Consider the following 25548-nt stretch of genomic DNA (forward strand, 5'->3'; position numbering starts at 1 on the left):
AAGTACTAAAGCTGATAACTCTGCTGCTTCATTATGCATATAGTGTAGCTTGGCTCAGAATTGGTCCTACAGGAGAGGGGAGGATTAAGAAAGCCATCTTGAATGCCTCCAGGAAGGGACAGGCATAGCATCCCAGGCAGGTGTGCCAAGGAGCAGAAATTCACCTGCATCTCTCCCTTTCTGTCTTTCGGGGCCGCTGCAGGATACGCCAGCAGCAAAGAAACCCCCACCGCCAAAGCCCAAGCGATCTCAAAAAGCTGGGGAGCGACTTGCCAACTCCCGCAAGAAGCTGCGTAAGGAGGATGGAGTGAAGACCAACGAGGCCCTAATGAAGCAACTGAAGCAGGTACGCTCCATTTCCAGCTGCTGTGAGGAACGCTGGCCGGCCGAACAGCTGGGTAGAAATTTAATAAGCGCCTCTGTATTTCTCACGGGGGTCCGGGCATAAAGAAAGTGAAGAATTGACATTTAATATGTTAGTGGCTGCACAGGATGTGCATTCAGCCGTAGCAGAACGTAGGAAGTGGTAGGTAGTAATTTGTTGCAAAGGAGTAAGTCTTCACAAGACTAGCATATGCAAAATGTTATTTTCTGTTGATTGGAAAAAATGATTGGATAAGGCAGTTATATACATTGTTTTGGCATCTTTGGTGCATGTGGAATCAGAAGGGAAAACCGTGTAGCGTGTGTATGTTAGAAGTAAAAGTCAAAATCACTTCAGGCAGGCAAGCTTAATCAGATGTCTCTTCTGTTTTATTTTGTTTTTAGACAGTTATGTGTTTGTTTGGTTTTTCTCTGTTAATCATAATTTTGGGGGGCCCAGTACAGACTTGTAAGACGGGGGTCTTCCCACATACATACCATAATCCCATTCTGTTCATGAGTCACAAAAGAAAAAAATCCTATTTTATTTTTTGAAATTACAACCATGGCACCCACTGGGGGCCTTTCTAGCATGCCTCCAAACACCCCCAGCTTTTTTCTTTTTCTTTTTGCCTATTTTTGTTTTAATATCCATCTTGAAGAAGAGTCCTACAAAGCTTGCTAACTATTCTGTGACATTTTGGTTGGTCCCAATAAAGGTATTATTACCCTCTTGGTGTTTTAATGTATTTGATTTTAATGGACCGACATGGCTGCAAAGACTTTATAAATAGACCAATTTATTGTAAAGCTTTATTTGTCTAGCCTTTTTCGTGGCAGAATCATGTATTAGCTCCCCCAAACCAGGTGGCTTAACCATTCTTGCCTCCATAGGAGGAGGACTGCAGTTTTTCAAGAGTGCTTATTTGCTGAAACTTTTCAGCTTTGCCACAGCACTTGGTACCATACCAAAAAAAAACCACATAGGACTATCAACATGTTTTTAGGCCATAAGCCTAGATAGTTGAATTTTTTTTTAATCTGATAGTGTAGCACTACTCTGTCTTGCTTTTTGAAATCTTTTTGTTAATGTAGTCATGCCAATAGTGATACCACCTACCCCTCTTTTGAAAACATTAGATTGGATTGCAGTTTTGCTTCATCATCCCTTGTCACAGACACAGTTTCTACATTGAAATCATTTTCATCATGTTTTGTTACCCTAGATAGTATATTTGCCTGACCCAGACTACAGGAAGGCCTTACCTCAGCCTTTCCTCAACCTGGGGCGCTCCAGATGTGTTGGACTACAACTCCCAGAATGCCCCAGCCGGCTGGGGCATTCTGGGAGATGCAGTCCAACACATCTGGAGCGCCCCAGGTTGAGGAAGGCTGCCTTACCTCTTTTGAAATACTGATGGATTCAGTGCCATTCTTTGTCTTCTTATTGTTCCCTTTGTTTAACCTTACATTTTTGGCTTCCTGGTTTGTATTTATAGCTTCCAGACTTAGCTGTGTTTGTTGAGTGGGGAGTGGGGAGAGAGAGAGAGACAATGAGAACTAGACATTCAGGGTACAATCCTATGCATGTTTAGACAGGAAAGAGTCCTAAATTCCCAGCATTCCCCAGTCAGTCATATTAGCTAGGGAATGCTGGGAGTTTAGGACTCTTTCCTGTCTAAACATGCATAGGATTGTGACTTTAGTCACATATATTTTGGGCCTGTAAATCTTACCAGCAGCACTGGCTCCCACTTTCCCTCCTATCAATGTCCCAAAGTTTCCATGAATATCCTTGAGCACTAGCTACAATGTATTTATTTATTTAAAACGTTTATATCCCGCCCTATATCATTTAGAGCTCAGGGCGGCGTACAGATAAAAGCATACAGTATAAAACAGTAAATGTACACAGATAAAAGCAAATTAAACCATGAACCAAGTTAAAACAATATATAATGTAAAAGCAGTAAAACAATTAAAACAGTTAAAACAATGTGCCATCTTAGTGAATTTAACCTCTATATTTTCTGACGTTGTAATGGGGTTGCAGCCTAGGCCAGGATCTCCAGGCCCCAGTTATGTGTACCCTTTCTCCCTCTATTTAGGTCCTCTTTGTCCCACCCTGGTGGGTGGGTGTATTGAGGGGGGCATCATTTCTGAATATGCCCCTCACACAGTCTCTAGGCTCTGTCAGTGTGTGAAGATGCATCTGTCTGATTCAGTTCTCTCTCCTCAGGAACTCTCTTTGCTGCCTCTGATGGAACCTGTTATCACAGCCAATTTCAACCTTTTCCCGCCCTTTGGGAGCAGCCCAATCAATGGCAAGAGCCAGCTTAAGGGTTCTTTTGGTAATGCTGCCCTTGACAGCATTCCAGACTACTACTCCCAGCTTCTCACCAAGGTATGTATGGCCAGCCCTGTGCTGCTTCCTGCATGTGGAGGGGTTGGGGGTTGGCTGGCTCACTTGCTCCCCAGCAAGAAAGGATGAGGTGAAAGACCTTATGACATCAGCATGTTCTGGACCGAAGATCCTCTCTAAGCAAATCCAAAAGAGTGGGTGTGATCTTTGGGTGGATGAAGAAGGGAAAGGAAGGCGGGGTGTTTTGTTTGTTTTTGGTTTTTTTATAAATTGATGAGGATTGCTGAAGGTTTGTATGTATTTCTGGTCAGGGATGGACACCTACCACAAGACCCCTGAAGTGGTCTTTTTGAAGGCTCTTGCCATAGTCACTGCAATCACTCCTTCCATATGCTCTTACCTCTAGGCTTGGAACTGCCGGCAGGTGGGTGGGTGGGTGGGTGGGGAATCCCAGTGTGGTGCTCCTTTGGGGGCGGGGGCGGATTTCACTGAGAGGCTCTGAGTTACCAACTTCACTCTGTGGCATGTGACTTGCTGATCTCTATGTGTCCATCATCACCACCACCACCACATGTTCTCTGTGTTTTGTGCTGCCTGCACCCCATGCTACCTGTATGTAGCTCTGCCTCTGCACAGCTTTGAAGTTTCACCCATTTCAGGTTCCAGCACATATAGTAGTCAGAGCTAGTTGGAAATGAGTAGAACTAGTTGGAAGCTAAAGGAGGATCCCTCAGTCGGATTTGCGGTACGGAAGGAGATCACAATGCAGGAGGAGCAATTGAAGTCTCTCTTGTCTGGGCAAAGCGGGTGCCATTCCCCCACCCCCTCAATTCTTTGTTAAATTCGCACCCCACCCTTTGACAAGTAAGTGTTTCCAAGGTGGCTCGCAAGGTTAAGAAATAAGAACAATAATATCAGAGATAATAAAACATCTTGATGATAAAAACAGAGCATAGGAAGACTAGTGAATTAAACTGGAGTAGGTAAAATAACCTCCGCAGCAGTTTAGAAGGCCTGGGAAAATAAAAAATGCCTTCACTTGACCTCCAAGTGGGCACCAGGGCGAGCCAGACTAGAGGGGAGCATTCCATGGCTCCATACTTGACCATATAAACTGCGTTGTAAACCACGCTGGAAGCTCTGGTGAAGGGCGGTATATCGACGTTTTACATTTATTGGCATTATTTATAGACCGCCACATAACAAAGAGTTATCTGGGGGGGGGGGGGCTCACAAAGTATAAATAAGCAAGTAATGGAAATGCTGGTTTGAGGGAAGGGGATCTGACATGACTGTCAAACTTTGGAGGAGGAGAATCAAGTGAGGGACCATGGTGGGTACTGACTCCTCTGCTTCCCCATCTAGAACAACTTGAGCAACCCACCAACGCCACCCTCTTCACTGCCCCCTACACCGCCACCCTCGGTACAGCAAAAGCTGGTGAATGGAGTTCTGTCTTCAGAGGAACTGACTGAGCAGCCCAAAGAACCAGTACTGCCCCATGAGCCTGAAGGGCAAAAGGGTAAGAAGGTCCATTGCTGAGAAGAGCTGGGGCTGTTGAATTCTGAAACATTCGGGGACCAGGATACCATTTCTGGATGGAAAAAAAAATCACTGGATGGGAGGAGACCCATGGAGGCTGCTCTGAATTTTCTTGTAGAAGAGAAAGTAGAAGCACAGTAGATCTATGAGAAGTAAAGAATTAGAATTCCAGCTTTTTGGGATGGTTGGAATAGATCCTGGAATTGCAATGTTATTGAATTATTCATAACGTTGATGGAATTCATTATGCTGTTGGGCTAGCGGTGTACGGCCTTCATCACTGCAGCAATTTGAAAGGGGAAGATGGATGCCAGGCAGAGACCAGGAACTTGGAGAAGATGGGTGGAAGCTTATTGAGCATTCCAGAAAAGTGCCATGCAAATTCTCATCATTTATAAGTATAATATTTTGCTGTGGTTAATTGTGTTCGGGCATCAGCTCTGCTCCCGTCTTCTGAGGCTCTTCCCTTTATTTTTTATTTTCATCCTTTTATAAACTGATTTCTGTTTTAAAAAAATATTCAAAGTGGTATACAAAATAAATGTAAAACAATAATCATGCTACTGAAAAGGCCCCCTCCTTGGTTGCCCAACCACCTGTTTTTCCACCTGGGGGCGGGGTGGGGAGGGGGCTGCCTGGAAAAGGGTCTCTAATGCAGATCTTGAGCTTTGGGGAGATCGCTATGGTCCTTCAGTGTTATATAGGCAGAAGTCTTCAAGGACAGTCCCACCTCCAATGCATTAATCTCAGATGTTAGAAGAGGGTGCATAACTGTTTCAAGGCTCTCCCCAGGTAGGAGAGTCCACAGCTAACGCGTCACTTCATGTAGATGTTAAATAGCATGGAGGGTAAGAGAGCCTTGAGGAGCACCATAGCGTAAGTGTCATGCACCAAAGTATAACAGCCCCAATCCCAACATCACCTTCTGGAATCTCCCTGGTGGCAGGTAGGAGGAGGACCTCCGCAGAGCAGTGCCTCCTGTCCCCACCCCCAGACAGGCAATCCAGAGAGATACGATGGCATCAAAATCCGTGGGGGAACCAACAAGGCCTCTTTCTCCCTTTGCAGAACTTCTACCAGGGTGAACAAAGCAGTTTCAGCGCTAAAACTGGGCTTGAATCTGGATTGAAATGGGTCTAGATAGGCCCACCTGCTTGAGGATCTTTCCCCAAATGGAGAAAGCTTGCAATAGCTTGATTGTTATTATGATTATATGGGCCCATGGTAGTCTTTTTTAAGGAGTAGACATGAGCCTGCTTCTTTTAAGGGGGCTGGAATAAGATATTAATGATCTCCCCAAACTTAGCCAGTCATGTCCCCTGAGTTTGATGTTAAGCAAAGGTTGTGATGAGGTGTGATAGGCTGCACCCCGGCCAAGCACCTGCAAATAACTGGAACTCATGCAAGCATCTCTCCCGCAACAGCCTAACATTTTGACCCTTCACTCCTTCTCCCATGATTGCAGATGTTCCTCCTGTGGAAGTGAAAAGCTTAGATCTCCTTGCAGCTTTGCCTACGCCACCACACAACCAGACAGAGGATGTCCGGTAAGGATGGAAGACAGGCTGGAACAAGGAATCAACTTAACCAGGCTGGAAGCTGTAGCATGAACTGTTTGAACTTGGGAGAGGCGGCGCTTTCTTCTGGGGCCTCTAGCATGGGTGACATTTATTGGAGAGTACGGAGAACTGATCCATCTCCTCCCGAAGTTCAAAATGGCAGCCTTAAGAAAAGTAGTTGTACTAAAAAAAGGAGGGTTGGAGGGTTGAAGATGTATAGTTGGCCCATGGTGCTAGTCCTGGAGAAGCCGGGTGAATTTGCACAACATCTTTCTGGGCTGTGTGTGCTTCTAGCAGGGGAGTGCAGAGGGCAGGCTTGTTTGTGTTGTCCAGGGGAGAAGATGCCCATAACATTAGGAGTGCAAAGGGCTTCTGAAGTGTGCTCTAAAGGGCAGAGGAACCCCGAGATTCACAAAGATGCAAAATGGCGGCTCTGGGGGCGGAGGCCAATACCTACTAAACTCCATGAGCCACATACTGGGATGACCTGTGTACACAGCTACAAATCTACACCTGACTTGTGACAGATGAGAGGTTTTAGCAGTCTAATTTAGGCCTGAACATTGCTGCTGTTAAATAACTCAGTGTTGGAGAGTTGCTAATCTACTGCAAAACACTCAGAAACCTGCCAGTCGATCCCGATGTACCTTTTGACCCCAGAGAATGGCGGGTTGGGTTGTCTCTCCCAGCACTCTGTGTGGTTTGGAACATCTGCAGAAGCATCCCTATGCTCTGTAATCAGTCTCTGCAATTCCTCCGCAGAATGGAGAGTGACGAGGAAAGCGACTCCCCCGATAGCATCGTCCCGGCATCGTCCCCCGAGAGCGTCTTGGGTGAAGAGATGCCGCGCTTTCCCCTGCTTGCTGGAGTCAAGCCTGAGGTGGAGGAACGCCCACTGTCCCCTGTCATACCTATAATCCCAAAGGCCAGCATCCCAGGTTTGTGCCAGCTAGAGAAGCTGTGGGGAGGGAAGAACAAGGTGGCCTGGGCCCTAAACCAGGAGTCTGCAGCTGGGTGCCTTCCAGGTGTTTTGGACTAGAACTCCCACAATCCCTGGCCATTGACAATGCTGGCAGGGGCTTCTGGGAGTTGTAGCCCAAAGGATCTGGAGGGCACCTACCCCTGACCTAAGCACTGCTGCTGTCTGTGTGGTCCAGGGGAGAAGATGCCCGCAACGTTAGGGCTTCTGAAGTGGGCCTTAAAGGGCAGGGGCCCAACCTTGAGTGCGGAATAGCCCTGCCCTTTCTGAAGTGGTACAAAAAGGTGTTTCTGACTCAGCTCTTTTTTTCTTTTTGCTTGCGCTTCTCAGCTTTCCCAGATGTGAGGCCCTATGGGGCCCTTGAGCAAGGGGGCAAGGGGGCAACCGGCACTTCCTGGGACAAAGCCAAAGGCAGCGAGGTCTCCGTCATGCTCACGGTGTCTGCAGCTGCTGCCAAGGTAGGGGGGCCCACACAGAAAGGAGCCATGCTGACGGCCAGGCCGCAGAGTCTTTTCTGAAGCGATTGAAGTCCTTCTGGGGTGGTGGCTTTTCCCGTGTGGGTTTCATGTGCGGCAGACTGGGGATGGCGGGCGTTGCGGTCAGGTGGGTCACCTGGTTTCTCGGCAGCCGAGACAAGGAGTTCAGTGTGGCATGCAAGGGGTTAGATCAATTTCCGTGCTTCCGTGTGGTTGTTTACTTTGTATTATATTGCTGTCCTTCCTCATGGTCTCCGTGCATTGTGGAAGTTGCAGAAATAGTGGTCATAAGGAAACGGACAGAAATACTTTGATACAAGAAGAGGAAACAAAGAAGGAACCTTAATTTTTTTGTCCAAAAGACGCTTTTTGAAACAATGAATGAACGGGAGAAGCCCCCTACGAGTACAGGCAATGGTGGTCGAAAGAGAACTGAGGGAGGGGGTGGGAAAGGGAAACCACCACCCTTAGGGACATCCATGCTGGAGGGGGCAGGAGGGCTTCCTGAATCGGGGTTCTGCTCGGGTGCAAGAGCTCATATACAGGTGACCACTCGAAGAACGATGGCTACAGATAGCAGCCTGCCGTTCTATGCCTTAAACATAATTTGATGGGAAAGTCAGCCAAAAATAATACAAAATCCATGTGACAGGTTAAAGGATCCCTGACCTCCCCTACTCCTTGAGTACCAAGTTGAGCACAACTCACCAGCCTTGGGTCCTCAGGAGTTTGAAAACGGAGAGCTGTGAAGCACTCAGCAGGTCTTCCACGTCATGGGACACGGGAAGAGCAGGCCCCAATGTTTCTCTCTCTTCTGTCCAGTATCTGGTGTGCTAAAAAACATGTTGCACGGTGGTTGTAGTACAGTGCAGCTTACAGGTGGGCCTTCTTATCCCCACCACGTTTTGGGTGGATCAGCCACCCGGTGCGCCTTCCTGACTTTTCCCATCTTCCTCAGAACCTGAATGGTGTCATGGTGGCTGTGGCGGAGCTGTTGAGCATGAAGATCCCCAGTTCCTATGAGGTGCTGTTTCCGGATAGCCCCATGCGCAGCGCTGCCCCTGAACCCAGGAAAGGTGAAGCTAACACACAGGGTGAGTATCCTAGCTTGAGCAGGACCTTGGCAATATACCCTGGTAGTTTCTCCGCCACTGACTGACAGGCGCATGCTCTTTTCCTCTCCCTCAGGCAAAGAGAAGCCGGTGGCTCCAAAGGGCCCTGAAGGCGGTCCAGAGTGGCTGAAGCAGTTTGATGCCATGTTGCCTGGCTACAGTCTCAAGAATGAGCTGGACATCCTGACATTGCTCAAACAGGTGGAGGAAGGGAGGGACCTTTCCCAGAATGCTTTTCTCCCCTCTTCAGGGATCAGTGTTAACCACTGGGTTATGTTCTGGCTCAAGGAGATGAACAGATGTCTTAGCACAAGGGTGGGGAATCTCTTTCGACCCGAGGGCTGCATTCAATTTCAGAGGAGCTCTCTGGCTCCATTCCAGTGGTGGGAGAGGACAAGGACAAAAGAGAGCATGGCTCAAAATATCATGAAGTCAAAAGAATGCCAGCATGTTTTAGCTGCCTGTTGCTAAGCCTTAGGAAAGGCATTTTAACCTTTTAGAGTGGGGAACAGCTGGGAAACCACCCAGTGACTGCTTGTGGGGAGAAAAATGGAGTGGGGCTGTAGGAAAGGGGCCACCTGGGGAACCCCGGAGGGCCAGATTGGGCCCTTGGGAGGGCCAGGTCTGAGCCCCAGACCTGAGGTTTTCCACCCCTGTCTTAATGCCACTTCCCTTCCAACTTTTTTGAAAAATTTCCCTTCGAAATTTTTCAGTGGGGAGCGGTATATAAATATTCTAAATAAATAAATAATAAACTTGAAATCTGTTCATCTGCCTTTGCGATGGCAGGCCGGCCTAGCTGACCGATTCTCTTTCCTCCCCTCCCCCTACTTATTCCATTTTGTTAAGTATTTCCGTAATGTCACCTCTCCTATCTTTTTCTTTTGGTCCTTGGCCCGTCGTAGTGCCTGCGGCCCAGATCCCCACATGCACCAGTACCCCAGACATGCCTGGTAAATTAGGAAAGAAAGAAATTGGGAGAGGAGAGAGAACTGCTCCAGCAGGCACACACGTTGTCCCACCAGCAGCAGGACTTTGTGACTGTAAGAATGGCTTATAGAATGAGGAAGAAACAGCTCACCTCAACTTACCCTTTTAAAAAAAATCAAGTTGCTAGCCCTCCAGATTTGCACTGATGTATCTGGGAGAGGATTCCGTATTCTGAAGGTTAGAGATTCTAGTTCCCGGGCGAGCGCACGCTCCTCCCTCGGGGGCCCTCCAGTTGCTTCCCCTGACCCCTGTTGCCGGTCATTCACCCAGCGCCATAGAAAAGAAGACCCAGTGGACGCTTTCTAACCTGCTGGTGGCAAATTGGCATGGATGCAATGCAGCCGCACCCATAGATACCTTGCAGTGTTGGTCGACCAAATGGGGCTGAGATCCCTTCTCTCAAACCTTGTTCCTTTCCTTCTTCCTTTCTGTGCCAGGAGAGCCCAGCCCCAGAGAAGACCGCTCAACACTGCTACATCAACAATGTCGCCAACCTGGACGTCCGGCAGCTCTTGACGCTCCCCGAAGAACCCTCTCCGCCCCTCTCCCCGTTTGCGCCCTCCCCGCCGAGCCCCCCCAGGGCTCCGGAGCCAGCCCCGGAGCCTGAAGCGCCCCCGCTGCCTGCTCCCTCTCCTTCCCCGCCCTCCCCCAAGGACGAAGCTCCTCAGTCCCCACCCAAAGCCAAGCCTCGCTCCCGGCCCCTGGAGGACGGCGAGGAGAGCAAGCCGCGGCTGAAGAAGTGGAAAGGGGTGCGCTGGAAGCGGCTGCGCTTCCTCATCACCATCCAGAGAGGGGGAGGCGCCAAGCGCGACGGGGACCGGGAGATTGCCGACTTCGTGGAGCGCCTGGCCGCCACCCTCCGGCCCGAGAAAGTGCCGCGGGACTTGCGGAAGTGCTGCTTCTGCCACGAGGAAGGCGACGGGGCCACGGATGGCCCGGCTCGGCTCCTGAACCTGGACCTGGACCTCTGGGTGCATCTCAACTGCGCCCTGTGGTCCACGGAGGTTTACGAGACCCAGGGCGGGGCCCTCATCAACGTGGAGGTGGCGCTGCACCGGGGCCTGCTCACCAAGTGCTCGCTTTGCCAGAAGACGGGGGCCACGAACAGCTGCAACCGCATCCGCTGCCCCAGCGTCTACCACTTCGCCTGCGCCATCCGGGCCAAGTGCATGTTCTTCAAGGACAAGACGATGCTGTGTCCGCTGCACAAGCTCAAGGGCCCCTGCGACCAGGAGCTCAGCACCTTCACTGTCTTCCGGCGGGTCTACATCGAGCGCGACGAGGTCAAGCAGATCGCCAGCATCATCCAGCGCGGGGAGCGCCTCCACATGTTCCGGGTGGGGGGCCTGGTCTTCCACGCCATTGGGCAGCTCCTGCCCCACCAGATGGCGGACTTCCACAGCGCCACGGCCCTCTACCCGGTGGGTTATGAGGCCACCCGCATCTACTGGAGCCTGCGGACCAACAACCGGCGCTGCTGCTACCGCTGCACCATCTGCGAGAACAACGGCCGCCCGGAGTTCGTGGTGCAAGTGATGGAACCGGGCTTGGAGGATTTGGTCTTCACAGACTCCTCGCCACAGGGTAAAGCTCGGGCACTAGGCCTCCTTTTCGTGAGCTGTTGCCTGCCTTTGAGAGCAACCTGGATCCATTTCCCCTGAAAAATACCTAGAATTCTGCTGTGCTTAATTGAGCTGCAGCGGCCCGGGAATGCAGCTCTTGGCCTAGAGTAATTCCTGCCAAATGCCCAGCATTTGTGTTCAGATGTTAAATCAGTCAAATTTTCAGTGCATTTTTTTCGACTCTGTTTTGCCAAGCTGCAGGATTTAGAAGCTTGGAGGGAGGTTCCTATGGATCCATGTGCAAGTATCTATGGCTGTGGTGCCAGTGGGGAGAACATGGAGATGAGGGCCATGCTGCAGGAATTGCCATCTCAGTTTCTTTGAGGGCAGGAGCAGCAAGCCAGGCAAAATTCAGCTAGGCCCAAAAGCCCACTCATGAATGCATATAAGGTGAAAACAAATCTGGCATTCCAACCCTCCTACGTAATAATTGCCATTTTGTAAGAAGAAACTGCAAATTGTACAAAGATGTAGATGTGCCAGAACCATAAGTGTTTGTGCCTGAAATGCTGTGACCACCCCCCCCCAAGCGCCACTGTCCTTTGATAAGTCCGTTCAGATAAATTTTTCACGAACTGTTACTGTTGGGGTGGGTCAGGTTGCTTCAGCCGCTTACATCTCTTGATCGTGTTCCTATCGGAGGAAGGTGTAAATCAAGACACTGTAAATAATCAGTGGTTTCACAAAACCAAAGTTTTGCAATCAAAATATGCTCCGTAAGTTAGATGAGCGTGCGAGCTTTACAAAATCGACATCATTCAAGGACCAGTTGTTTACAATCTTCTGTGGAGTTCTGAATATTAGGTGGTTGAGCCAGGTTGATGGGGAGGGCAAAGGAAATTAGAAGGGGTGGTGTATGTGTTGGTGGAGCAAATACAGAGATGCTCCTTGCTCAGTTCTGGCCTCTTGTCGAGGATTTCCAGAGTTTCCAGAAATCGGGCTGTAGTCCACCACGGAGCAGTTATTGGGCTGCTTTAGTGCTCACTTCGTTGCCACCTTAGGATTGTGCATATTTTCTGCATGGATTTGTCAAATCCTTACTGGAACCACAAAATCCTCTGGGTGAAGTCTGCAACGAGGCAAGGCGTTTCGCTGAGTTTGTAGCCTGGGATCCGATTCTACCCCACCGGGGACAGATGAGTGGCTGACTTCTTGGGCAAGGGTAAAAAAAAGGGGGTTTGATTCTCTGTGACTCCTTTCCTCTTCCCTTGCTACAGCTGTGTGGAACCGCATCATCGAACCAGTGGCCATGATGCGCAGAGAAGCTGACATGCTGCGACTTTTCCCTGAGTATCTGAAGGGAGAAGAGCTCTTCGGCTTGACGGTGCATGCTGTGCTGCGCATCGCCGAGTCCGTATGTATCAAACACGAGAAACCAAACCTGTGAAATTTAGTGTGGGAGGAGGTGACTGACGAGGGTAAGGACCATAGGAAGCAAAGAGGATGCGCATTGGGCTCAGGGGCACTGAAGACAGGGGTTAAAGCCCAGGTGTGGGTCTTTGCAAGGGTTGGAGGGCTGCTGGTCCTGAGCATCAGTGCCGAGGTCACTTCTGGCAGTGCCAAGACCCCTTTATATCAGCTGAACTTGGTGCGATGTGGATGGGTTTGCACTGGGGACCCCTTAGCTCTGTTTGTGGGGCTGGGTCAATATCGTGCCCCAGAGTGGGGTGGGAAAAGAGGGCTTGTGCAGTCATGGGTGTGATATCAATGTGCCCCCTTCTCTTCCCAGCTGCCTGGTGTAGAGAGCTGCCAGAACTACCTGTTCCGCTACGGGCGCCATCCACTCATGGAGCTGCCACTCATGATCAATCCCACTGGTTGCGCCCGGTCAGAGCCCAAAATCCTCACACACTACAAACGGTGAGCATGACAGCAGCTTGACGGCTGCTCTGGGCTGAGGCCTTGGCTGGGAATGCACAGGCCTCCCTGAGACAGCTATTCAAGACCCTGATCGCGATGGAGGAGCCCTTTTAAGGGTGTGTGTAGCTCAGTGGTAGAGCACCTGCTCTACATGCAGAAAGTCCCAGGTTCGATCCTCGTCATCTCCTGGGGAAAAATAGTGTGGTGGTGGTGGTTGGGAAGGACGCCTCCCTGGCTGAGACCTTGGAGAGTTGCCACTGAGCGGCTCAGACAGGGATTGCTCTAGATGGCCAAATAGTCTGAGCTGGTACAAGACGGCTTCCTCTATTTCCATGGCACAAAGACATAGGAAGTCAGTAGCAAGTTATCCATAGCCTGAGAAGTTATCAAATGTAGAAAGAACCCGGTGTTTCTCGCCCCCCCTTCACTTCTTTGTCTTGAAGGAAGAACGGCTTGTCTTATAGGGCTCTCGAACTGTATGCTTTTGAGGGTGGGGTGGATTGTAGATCCTGCAGCTGAAATAAGTCTTGTGCAAATTTGGTTCTACTTCCATGTCCTATTTTTTGGCGTGTGGGTTTTTCGTTATTTGTGAAAGAACCTGAAGTGTACGTTACATAGTTTTGTTTTTTAATTGTGAATTGTGGAATTGGGACTCTTAGGGCGGCATCAAAGGGCATTGCGTTGTAGACCCTGAACGTCAAGGACGGGGAACTTGAGCTGCCTTTTTAGTCATACTACTCCCCAACTCCTGGAAACTCCTCTAGACCAAATTCTATGATCCATGCTGTGATGGTAGCTATACAGATTTGTAGACTCCTGAACTATCCATTGAGAATTGGTCACCACCTATAAACAGTTTCATGAGTCAGAATTGCTGCCCTGAAGAAGTTGATAAACAAGAGCTAGATTGAGCTGCTTCATCCTCCTCGTCATTAGCACACTCAGATTTAATCTGCCAGTGTAGCTGTTCCAGGAATGCCGTTCCTTAAGGATGGTTGCAGCTTAGCATCAGGTGAACAATGCCTTTGCAGCAGAAGTGGGGAAACTCCAGCCCACCTCCATCCAGCCCGCCAGGTTTTCTGCCATCCTCAAAGACTCCGCTCTGGAAAGGTTTCCCCAGCTCAGCTTTACACAGAGGCTGCCTTTCTCTAGTGCTGAGTGGGAGACTGATGACATAAGAGAGACAGTGTGGTGTAGTGGCTAAGGTGTTGGACTGGGAGTTGGGAGATCCGGGTTCTAGTCCCCACTCAGCCATGGAAACCCACTGGGCGACTTTGGGCCAGTCACAGACTCTCAGCCCAACCTACCCCACAGGATCGTTATTGTGAGGATAACATGGAGGGGAGGAGGATTATGTATGCCACCTTGGGTTCCTTGGAGGGAAAAAAGGCGGGATATAAATGTAATAGTAAGTAAAGAATAAATAAGGGGTGGGGGAGGGCTTTGGGAAGGAAGGGTTTGCTGCCTGATGTCATGCCTGTTGTGGGAGTGGGTGTCTTGGGGAACAATCTCCCCACCCCACCCCCTGGGCTCCTGCTCTGTCCTAATTCTTGGCTCCTGTTCTGGTAGGCTTCACATCTTTTTCCCCCCTTCTTTGCCCCTCCCCCAACACCTTCCCAAGGCCCCACACTCTGAATAGCACCAGCATGTCCAAAGCTTACCAGAGCACGTTCACGGGTGAAACCAACACGCCATATAGCAAGCAGTTTGTGCACTCAAAGTCCTCACAGTACCGCCGCCTCAAGACAGAATGGAAGAACAACGTGTACCTGGCACGCTCCCGCATCCAGGGCCTCGGGCTCTATGCGGCCAAGGACATAGAGAAGCACACCATGGTCATCGAATACATCGGCACCATCATACGCAATGAGGTGGCTAACCGGCGCGAGAAGATCTACGAGGAGCAGGTAGGCGGAGCAAGACCCCTTTCCTGGCATGTTCTTGGGATGGGGAGACATGGGGGTAGAAGCACCTGACCTCTAATTAGATGGAGAGGGCTCTGGCTTGGGAGACCAGGATCCTGCTTTGGGTCACTGGTACCCATCTTGATGGAGAGAGCCTTGCTTCGGGCAGCGTGTCTATGTCTCTTGTGTGCGAGAGATGGAGGCTTGGTATCATTCTGTCTTGTTTCAGACGTGTGCGTCTTGATGGTTACCGGAATCAGAAAGGGAGGAGGGCTTGGCTGGTGGTACGGATGAGGCCTGATCACTGAGAATCGGATTTTAGTCCGAGATCTCTAGCTTCCAGATCCACGTTTTTGGACTGACTTTGTTGTCATTCTTTCCCTGAATGATTTCCCCCATCTTAATGTATATCCTCCTCCCCCACACACAAATACATGTTTTTAAATGCATTTTGATATATCCTTTGAGCTGAGAACTGGGGGAAATGCAACCCCCCCCTCCCCAGTCCAGATCTTGGTCTGAGATGTGCAGACTGGCAAATATCAAATTCTTCAGGCTTTCCTAGCAGTGGCCTTCCTTACAAGATTGGTGTGATGGTGAACAAGGTTGAGACTTGCCTGATCTACTGTAGTTCAAAATGTTGAATAAAATGGGTCCTCCTATTCCACTGCCCCTTAGGGTTACCACGTCACTGAGTGGCTGTAGCAGAAGAAGCCACACCTGACAGAATCCTCCCTTCTGTCCAACTCTGAAATGTACAGGAGCCCCTTCCAGGTCTAGTCCTGACACTCACACTCCGCATCCTTTAGCAGAGCACGAAAATAAGCTCGAATTGTATAATTACCAATGTATACTCAGCTGAAGTTGAGTGCAAGACCGTGAGACATTGGTTCCTAAACAGACGATATAATTTTTCTTCCCCTCCCAGAACCGAGGGATCTACATGTTCCGTATCAACAATGAGCATGTCATTGATGCCACGCTGACTGGCGGCCCTGCCAGGTGAGTGAGGCTATGCTGTGAAAGCGTTTATATCCAGAGCCAAAGGCTTCACTCTGTTGATCCATTCACAGGTTTTATTGATCAGGTTGGGTTGATCTTAAAATTGGCCAAAGAAAACACATCTTTTTAAATCATTGATTTCAATCACAACTTAACTCCTATGTTTTCTGAACAAATGTACGTGGTTGCCATAACAGTTTGGAACTAAATAAAGCCTTTATGCTACTTAGGATCACAATCCAACATTTTGGGCCATGCAGGCTCCATAGGTTTTATATTGCAGAACTATATTTGCTTATAGATTGGGGGAGTGGAGATCATGAACAATAGATTTCTCTTTGGTTCCCAATGTAGACATGTAAAGACACTAAGGAAGCTCTCACTATGCAGCCTCTCTCCGATGAAGAAAACAATCCAGAATAGAGTTGAAATCAACGGATCTAAGCATGCTTGACTGTGCGCTGGATTGGGGCCTAAGAGCCCCAAACTTCCCAGAAGCAATGGTTGCTCATTACTTGTCAGAACAGGGGTTTTTTTCCCTCCATGAGAAGGAATGTAAACATTCATACTGCTGGTGTAATGATGGTCAAAAATATAAATGATCTGCTACAATTAATGAATACATGACCCATTGTAGGTCATGTACTGAAGGCATCTTCAGTGTTGATCTTTAGATGTCTGCTCAAGACAACCTCTTCATGCTTGCTTTCCTTGAGTGATGACCCAGACCAGTAATTATTTTATTGTATTTTTATTGCTATATGTTATGTATTAATATTAGTATTGTTCCACTAAACTATGAGAGTTTGCAAGAAAGCGGTATATAAATTTAATAAATAAATAAATATTGGGCAATTTAGAAAGCTTTCCTTAAGAAGTTTGTTAGCTCTCTCCCCCATTGTTCAATAGTTTTACATAGCAAACCATGCTTTCACTCAGTGGGGCTGTTCACACAAAACGCTAACCCACACTCGGTTGAGTGTGGGTTATTTTGAACCGTGGGTTGTTTGTTGAACCGTGCTTAGCATATTGTCTGAATGCAGCCAGGGTGGCTTGATAACCTTACAGCGTGGCTTATTTTTCTCAAACAAGCCACCTTGAGAATCCATGGTTTGTTGTTGGGTTGTTCAGAGTGATTAACAAGCTAATCTGTCTGCATTCAGACAACATGCTAACTCATGGTTCAACAACCAACCCATGGTTCAAAACAACCTATACTCAACCACTAAGTGTGGCTTAATGTGTTGTGTGAACAGCCCCAGTGACTAGGTTTGCATGACTCGAGGGTGGTTAATAAGCCACAGTGGCTTGTTAACCACCCCTGTGGGTGCTGGTTATGTGCCAGCTGATTTCCCTAATTACCTTCGCCAAGCATGGCTTGTCATGGCATCCAAACCCAACAAGGGTGGATGGCTGGGGTGGTTAATAAGCCACCAAAACTCATGCTCCATTTTAGGGTTACTGGGTGGCTTCTTATCCATCCTCGCCAGATTCGGATGTCATGACAAGCCACGCCCAGCAAGGGTAACTAGAGAAATCACCTGGCATGTGACTAGCACATGCAGGATGGCTAACAAGGAACCGTGCTTTATTATCCCCCCTCGTATTGTGCAAACCGGCTCAATGTATTTCAAGGAACATTATGGATTCCGCTTTATGAGATTTTAAGCATAGACTTTCAGGTTAGTATTGCAGTCTGATTTCCCTTAAAACCAGATGACTAGCACTGTGTGTGTGTTAACCTGACTGCTTTTTTAAAAATATATATATATCAAATTGTGTCCACCGAATTGCTGATCTGTGAGGACCTGCCAGATGCAACCAGATCCGGAGCAAGAGCACAGAGGAGCTTCTTCTACCAAGTTGAAGAGGGTTGTTCATCTTAGCTAGGGGGTTTGGCAGACCAGCAGGGGGCGTGCTGGGGTCACAAGCAGCACAAATTGAGGGTGGCAGAGGTGGACTGAGGGAGCCAAGCTGACCTTAAGTGAGCATAACATCCCCCTCACTCTCTTTCTCACGTTTGCAGAGCTTAGCAGGAAGTGCTGCTTTGAGGACTATGGAGTCAGCTTGTGGGTTTAACTTACGTGGCCTGTAGAATTAAGTGCCCAGGATAGTAATGAGAGGAGATACTGGGTTTCAGCTATGGCGTCCCCTCACCTGCCAAAAGGATAAAGCCTGAGAAATACTACATCTGAGATTTCTTTGGCCATTGCGGATGCTGCCTTCCCAGAGCCAGGGCTATGACCTGAGGCTCCCGACTCCTTCTTTTTCTCCTAGTTGGCAGCTCTCCTTTGACCTAATAAGCCCTCAGTTCTCATGCAACATTATGATTGGACCCAGGAGTCCTGCTGCAGTCATTCTCCTAAAAAAAAAAACTTTCCCAAACTTCAAGAACATTCCGAGGAATGGCAAATTCCGCAACAAAAATGAATTAAAAAAAGGACTGAGCCCTTGTGGTGGCCTCGTTAAAATGCGCTGCCACGGAGAAGGGTCCGGGGTCCCTGCATCCTTCCTCATGCTCATAGCTGTCCTTCTCTCTTCTTTTCCTCCCAGGTACATCAATCACTCCTGCGCTCCCAATTGCGTGGCTGAGGTTGTGACTTTTGACAAGGAGGACAAGATAATCATCATCTCGAGTCGCCGAATACCCAAGGGAGAGGAGGTGGGGATTGGATTACTCTGGGGTGGGGAAGGGGGGAGAGCAAGGCAGGGGTGTTTAGGTGCACAATCCTGAACCAGGAAGGGGGTCTGTGAAGAAAGTGCTTGTAGAGCAATAGGAGACTGAGTCTATTTGTTTAGAAGAGGGCAGGGCAACTTGTGGCCCTCCAGATGTCTTGGCCTACAACTCCCATCTGCCATAGCAAATGATTAGGGATCATGGGGTTTGTCGGCCAAAACGTCTCCAGGGCCATAAGTTGCCCACTCCTGATTTTAGTATGCTCTTCCCTAACGTGTTGCCCTCCTGATGTTTTGGACCACAATTCCCATCAACCTCAGCTAGCATAGCCAATGAGCAGGGATGAAGGGGGTTGTAGTCTAAAACATCTGGAAGGTACCACATTGGGGAAGGCTGATTGAGAACGTTTTATACTCTGCCTTCCTTGCTTCCATCATAGGAACTTAGGAATCTGCTTTATACTGGGTCAGGCCGTTGGTCCATCTAGTCCAGGATTGTTGACACTGAACGGAAGCCATGGATCGCTGAGGTTTGAGGCAGGATTCTTTCCTAGTGTTGCATGGAGATGCTGGGGGTGGAATCTGGGGCCTTCTGCATGCAAAGCAGATGCTCCGCCCACTGGGCTGCAGCTCCTCCCATCCTGGAACTCCAGGTGGGCTTCCTCCAATGGTTTCTTATCCAGGCTCTGACCAAGACCAGGCCTGCTTAGCTTCAAGAAGGTGGCTGCATCAGGGGCCACCAGACCATGCGTTGGCACTGAAGGGAAATGTCCAAGCTTCTCCAGGGCTAATGGATATTGCCACTCACCCTCATCCCAGGCTTAGAAGAAAGAAAGAAAGATGGCAAGTTATTTGTATGACTTCACCGTCAGTGCCTATGTGCTACATGGCCTGTCTTTTAAATTTACCTGCCTGCTTATTTTGTAATAGGCTCATGGTACATGTTGCAGGCCACCCTGGAGGTGGGGCATTGTGTGGCCACCCTACGAAAAACTAGCTTTGTGGGGGTACATTCTTTCATTTTTTAATCTGTACCAGCGTCTGAGTGTGTGTTGGGTTGGGTTCCTTGTCCACTGTCTTGTGCATGCACACAATGTGAGCAACAAAGGGGACTAAACCATGTCGCAGTGGCATAGCCAGGAGTGCACGAGTGCCAGGAATTAGTGTAGACAAATGAATAGTTATTATTATTATTTATTTATTTATTTAGCACCATCAATGTACATGGTGCTGAGACTGAGATAGTGTGTGAGACTGCGAATTCAAATCTCTACAAAACACTGTTGGTAACGCTCAGATATTGGCACATCTTTGAATTGGTTCTCTGTCTGTAATGTAGTGGCCGTGTACTTCACTGCCATGAATGAAAGGCAAACATGCCTGTAGGGGTTATTCAGACGTGTCCTCCTTACATGTTGCGACTCTTTATGTGCAAGAATACCTTTATGTTTATGTTGAAGGGAGTCCTGCAAGGATATCCCAGAGGGCTCTTGCTCTGCTTTCTTGACTGGACTGGTAGAGGCATCTTGAGAATGGTTTAGCCGGGCCGTCATTCTTTCGTTTTCTCATAGAGGGACCCTCACTCTGGGGCAGTGGCACATGCTTGGCATGCAGAAGATGCCAGGTTCAGTTCCCGGCATTTCCAGATAAAGGGATCAGGCAGGCAGTGATAGGAAATGACTCTTCTGTGCCAGAAACCCTGGAGGGCCATAGCTGCCAGCCAGAGCATGCAAGATTGGGCAGCTTCTTCTGTTCCAAAGGGGAACCTAGAGTTCGTACGTTAAAGAGGAGTCTTTGTTCCTGTTCCTTCCTCACTTCGTTGCTACCTTCTTGGTGAAAGCAGTATAGAAGTTGATTTGTATTTAGATTTTGTTCAACTGAAGAAAGTCTTGGAGTGAGCGTGGCTGCAGTAAGGATGGGCAAGGTGGTGGTGGGGGGGGGGGAAGGGGCGGGAGGGAAGGCCGATCCTCATTCTCGTCTGGTATCCTTCGTCCACAGCTGACGTATGACTACCAGTTTGATTTTGAAGATGATCAGCACAAGATCCCGTGCCATTGTGGAGCCTGGAACTGCAGGAAATGGATGAACTAGCCCAAACAGGCTCGTCAGACGAGGCAGGGGGATGCCCTGACTGCCCAGCACAAGGGGCGCAGGAGGCTCTGCGGAGAGAGGCCTGTCCTACCAGCTCTCCCGACCCTCCAGCGCAGCAGGAAATCACCCAGGGAAAGCATGATTGGAATCCACCACCCCAACATGCTTGTGGGGCAGCTGGGACCCAAAGTGAGAGGGGTGACGTCAGCATATCTGCCACTGCGCGCCAATCTTGGTTAAGGTATTCTATCAAGCTGGCGGTTTTGGCTGTCAGATCCAGCTGCCTCCTCCTTCCAGGCAAAGCAACCTGCTTCTCCCCAGCAGAAGGCAACAGCCACTAGCAACCCCATCTGGGGTGGGGAACTGATAAACTGGCAACTCAGGGTTTTCTTTTTAGTATTTTTCTTTTGAGGCTGAAACGGGGACCCCTTCCGCCCCTGTGCACCTGTAAATAATGGACTTCAGAAATATACTGGGAGGAGATCGGGGCATTCTGTCTAGCAGAGCTGGGGGAAGGGGACTGCAGCATGGCTATCGGATCCCCGGAGAAGAATTTGTAACTCTTTTTTTCCCTCTGTGTGTGTATGCGTGTTTAGGACATTTTTTTGTGTGCGCGTGAGTTTTTTAAAAAAACAAAGAAAAACCTAATATCTATTGCTTGCTAATCTACCAAGGTAACAAGAGGCTTCAAAGAAACTCATTAGCTTGACAATCCACCTTCTAGAGCCCCCCTGGCTCTGGATTTTGTATACATTTAGGTGTCGGATTTGAAAAGGGGGGAGTGTGAGTGTGTGTGTGCATATGTGCTTCTTTTGGAAAAAAAAAAAGTACTTCTTTCAGCGGAGCGCAGGCACTGACTTGCAGAAGCTGGAAATAGATCTTCCCTTCCTCTGCCTCCCCACCTCCCCATCTTCCATGCGCGAGGAGCATCCGCACTTGAACCTACCTCATTTGAAGTGTTAGACTTTGCTGTTTTGTTTTTCTCTAATATTGAGCCCCTCGCTGTGCCACCCTCCTGCTTTTTGAGCCCTCTTTCCTGAACGTGGAGAGCCACAGCTGCCCTGGCACACATGGGAACAGTATCCCGGTGGAGGTGGGAAGTGTCTTCTCCTGGGATTGTCCTCCGCCGCCCCCACTCCATTTCTCCTCTCTCCCCTCCGCCACCAAAAGTGAGATGGTCTCCTAGAACCCTTTAAGGCTGAATTGCTGAAATGAACGCCGTAGTTTCCCATCCAGCGACAAGAGGGGCAGATCACACTGCGAGGTATGGTATGGTGGTTTGAATGTGCCAATGCGTCGGGGAACGAAGAGATCAAGGTCACCTGATGCCAACCCCAGCACCTCCCTCTGGCAGAGCTTCTCCAACGGAGCCCAAAGCATTTTTGCCCATCTGCTAAGCAAGGCGCATGGGCTTGATTACCAGGCCGATGGAGAGCAGCTAGCTCTGATATTACGGGGTGGAAGGGGGGAGAGTTGTCTCTTGGCTAAACCCGTCTCCCTACAGTCCCAGTTCCCACTCCAGTTTCCCATGATCAACTTGCTGCTCTGAAGGCTCGTGTGTGTGTGTAAGAGTGAGTGTGTGTGTGAGCTAGATGTTGGCACATTGCAGAGTTTGGGTTTATTTATCTATTTATATATATTGTGTATATATTTGAACTAGCATGGGGAGGAATGCCCTGGCTGCAGCGTTTTTCCGGACTGCTGGGGAGCTCTCTGCAGAACCCCTCCTCTCCCCCGCCCCAACCCTGGGTGGGAAGGCGACGAGAGGGAAGACTTGTTTATTGACAGAACTTTGGGTGGGAAGGGGGAGTGTGTAAAGAACCCGTTTTTATGCTTTCTCTGTGTGTATATAGATACTATATTTCCCCCCCCTCTTTTTTTTTTTTTTTTAAGAAAACAGAATCAGTTTATAACCAGTATCTTAAGAGCCATCTGCCCAGCAGGATCTTCCCCCCACGTAGGGAGATTATGTATTAATGGAAGGCAAAATGTGGGCATTATACAGGGGACTGGGACAGACGGACGGACACGGTCTCCCTGCTATTGAATGAAACTTTGGAGGATTGCTGGTACCCCTTGAACCTAAGTTGGTATGGGGGAGGGGCAAAAGTGGCAGAGTCTTTACTAATAAGACTCTCTTGACTAACTTTGTACAGTTGAGAACTTTTAACGCACAATTGCACCATTTCCCTCTTCCCCCTTTAAAACACATACACACAAATATATATACACGTCCCCCAACATGCCTGTCAGAGTGGCATTAAGAGATTTAGCAGGCCACAGCTCATACTCTGACCCGATTGACACCATGCAGAGAGAACGTGGCAACGACCTATCTTTCATTGCGGGGTTAGGTGGGGCATAAAATCAGGGTTAGCACGCAAAAGTACCTTTCTTTTTTAACTTGTCGGCAAGATGAGAACCATGTTCTTGAGTGAAAAAAGCTGCTTCTGCAAACCGTTCTCAGCTATGACGGTTAGAAACGGGGACCGGGGAAGGGGAGATGACAAATTATTAAGTAATTAAAATTGTAAATAAGATGGCATTTGTGTAGAGCAGGGGGGAAGTTTTTATCAGTAACAAAACCACTGGACGTCGTTTTAAAATAAAGGTTTGAGTTAAAGCCAGTATACAATTTTTTTTTGTCTCTTTGGATTTGTTTGTGTGTCTTTCCATTGATTTGGAAGGCTGTAAAGATGTAAAAAAAATAAATTTTAAAGAATTGCTACAAAGGTTTAAAAGCTTGAGAGAGATTTTAAAAAAAAAGATAAAAGTGACTGAATATAATAGATTGTCAAGATTTTTTTGGATGACGGTTAGAGTTTAAGATAATCCTGTAGATTTTAGCTGATGAAGAAAGACTATACAGTTTTTAATTTTTATATAAACTATAACCCAGTCTTGAAGCTAAAACTTTTTTAAAGTTCTCTGCCTGTATAATCGCATTTGAAGCCTTGTCCCATACTTCTGTTTACAGTTGCACATATTATATATATTAAGTTTTAACCCTTTTATGAACCCAAAATAATCACTTTTTAAAAAATAAAGTGTGGACTTTGTGAGGAATTATATTTTGTGTTTTGGGGTTTTATTACTTCGTGTGTGTGATTTCTGTGTAGCAGAGTTGTCCTTCGTAATGAGAGCAAAGAGCTGAAAACAAACAGAAAGATTCCTTAAAAAAATAAATAAAAGCAAACAAAAAAACACCCTTGTACGTGGCATGTTTTGTAATGGGTACAGTTTTGAAATGTATATAACTTAAGTGCAAAGATGAAAAAGAATTGGTTCCCAATTTTGCTTCTCTAAGAAGATTTTTAAAAGAAATAAAAAACCCACTAAATTGCATTTAAAGTATTTGAGTCGTGGTTTAAGTTTGATTTTTCTGTGTTTAGGTTTGGGTGGGTGTGTGTGTGTGAGAGAGAGAGAGAGAGAGAGAGAGAGACGGAACTGCCTTCTCTCATAAGCCATTTGCCAGGTTATACAAAGTCCCCCTGCATTACAGAACACTGAGTCTGCATAGTCAGTGCTAGGCTGAATACCCTCAGTGGGCCAACCATGGCATCCTTTCATGCCTTATGTCTGAGCTTTGCACTTTCTCCACAGCACCTATTTTCAATTTCCCCCTGCCTTCAGTCTGTCATCGATCCTTAGAGGAAGCGCCAGTTTTTTTAGTATTGCAAACTGTTTTTGAAAGTTGCTTCTGCTCAAAAGCGGCTTGCTGCGTGGGGAGCCACTGTTCCAAGAGAGGAAAATAGACCACTGTGAATGCCCAAGACCCTTGGCCACCCCTTCAGTAGCTTCTTCGGAGACAAGCAGCTGTGCTTTGAATCTCAACGATAGGACAGGATCTTGGGAATAGACTTCCTCCCAACCTATTCCTAGTAGTTTCTCAGAACCCAACTATTGCTGATTTGGGATGGGGGCGTGTAGAAAGAAGAGAATTAGCATTACTGCTTTAGTACCTTCCCCAATGTGCTGCCCTTCAGATGTGTTGGATTACTGGGGGATTTTGGGTTGTATTCCAACACAGGTTGGAATACAACTCCTCAGATCTCCCAATACCAGGTGGGGGAAGTATTTTTTAAGTATGAGCATTAGATCTTAACAATTGTTACAGAGTAATTTCTTTTAAGATAAGTTACATGGTGGTCAGTCTGGGGGAGTCTGCAACAATAGTTCCCAGATTGAATACCAGGGTGTCCTGAAAAATTAAAGCAGGTCTTCTTGATGTTTCTACCATCAGAAAGTATGTGAGCTCACTGATTACTTCCCCCTCTTTTTTTTCACTCACTCCCTTCCTTTCTCCAAAAGATAGCTCTGGTGCTGGTGGTATTGGCCACTTTTAAGGTCATGGCAAATGTTGTGTTAAGAGACTATCATTGACTATCATCAAGAGACTATCCAGGTGAGGTGCCGGATGACTGGAGGAGGGCTAACGTTGTCCCTATCTTCAAAAAGGGCAAAAAGGAGGAACCTGGGAACTACAGACCAGTCAGTCTGACATCCATCCCTGGGAAAATTCTGGAGCAGATTATAAAGAAGTCAATCTGTAAACACCTTGAAATCAATGTGGTGATAACATGGATTTGTCAGGAACAAGTCCTGTCAGACTAATTTGTTCTCATTTTTTGATCGGGTAACCTCCCTTGTGGACTGTGGGAATGCTGTGGATGTCATATATCTTGACTTCAGCAAAGCTTTTGACAAAGTGCCCCATGATATTCTTATTAACAAACTAGCTAAAAGTGGGCTAGATGGAACAACTATTAGGTGGATTCACAGTTGGCTACAGAATCAGACTTAAAGAGTACTTATCAATGGAACCTTCTCAAACTGGGGAGAGGCAACAAGTGGAGTACTCCTGGGCCCTGTGCTCTTCAACATTTTTATTAATGATTTGGACGAGGAGGTGCAGGAAACGCTTATCAAATTTGCAGATGACACAAAATTGGGTGGGATAGCTAATACCCTGGAAGACAGAAACAAACTTCAAAGTGATCTTGATAGGCT

The 25548-nt window shown here is 48.0% G+C and overlaps 1 protein-coding gene across 3 annotated transcripts in view; it reads left to right on the forward strand.

Moving 5' to 3' along the window:
- The window catches only part of KMT2D (lysine methyltransferase 2D), a 104903-nt gene extending 81020 nt beyond the window's left edge, over positions 1 to 23883 (forward strand). For all 3 annotated transcript variants that reach the window (XM_063119945.1, XM_063119946.1, XM_063119948.1), the window contains exons 41-55: positions 203 to 346; positions 2603 to 2767; positions 4091 to 4247; positions 5733 to 5814; positions 6589 to 6764; positions 7136 to 7263; positions 8240 to 8375; positions 8470 to 8594; positions 9821 to 10967; positions 12223 to 12359; positions 12735 to 12865; positions 14487 to 14772; positions 15698 to 15771; positions 18325 to 18433; positions 20446 to 23883. In XM_063119945.1, coding sequence (XP_062976015.1) covers positions 203 to 346; positions 2603 to 2767; positions 4091 to 4247; positions 5733 to 5814; positions 6589 to 6764; positions 7136 to 7263; positions 8240 to 8375; positions 8470 to 8594; positions 9821 to 10967; positions 12223 to 12359; positions 12735 to 12865; positions 14487 to 14772; positions 15698 to 15771; positions 18325 to 18433; positions 20446 to 20538 — 3090 coding nt within the window. In that variant the 3' untranslated portion in view covers positions 20539 to 23883. The remainder of the gene's footprint in view (positions 1 to 202; positions 347 to 2602; positions 2768 to 4090; positions 4248 to 5732; positions 5815 to 6588; positions 6765 to 7135; positions 7264 to 8239; positions 8376 to 8469; positions 8595 to 9820; positions 10968 to 12222; positions 12360 to 12734; positions 12866 to 14486; positions 14773 to 15697; positions 15772 to 18324; positions 18434 to 20445) is intronic.
- Positions 23884 to 25548: the final 1665 nt, after the last annotated feature.

Source organism: Elgaria multicarinata, chromosome 3 (genome assembly GCF_023053635.1).
Source record: "Elgaria multicarinata webbii isolate HBS135686 ecotype San Diego chromosome 3, rElgMul1.1.pri, whole genome shotgun sequence".
Classification (NCBI taxonomy): domain Eukaryota; kingdom Metazoa; phylum Chordata; class Lepidosauria; order Squamata; family Anguidae; genus Elgaria; species Elgaria multicarinata.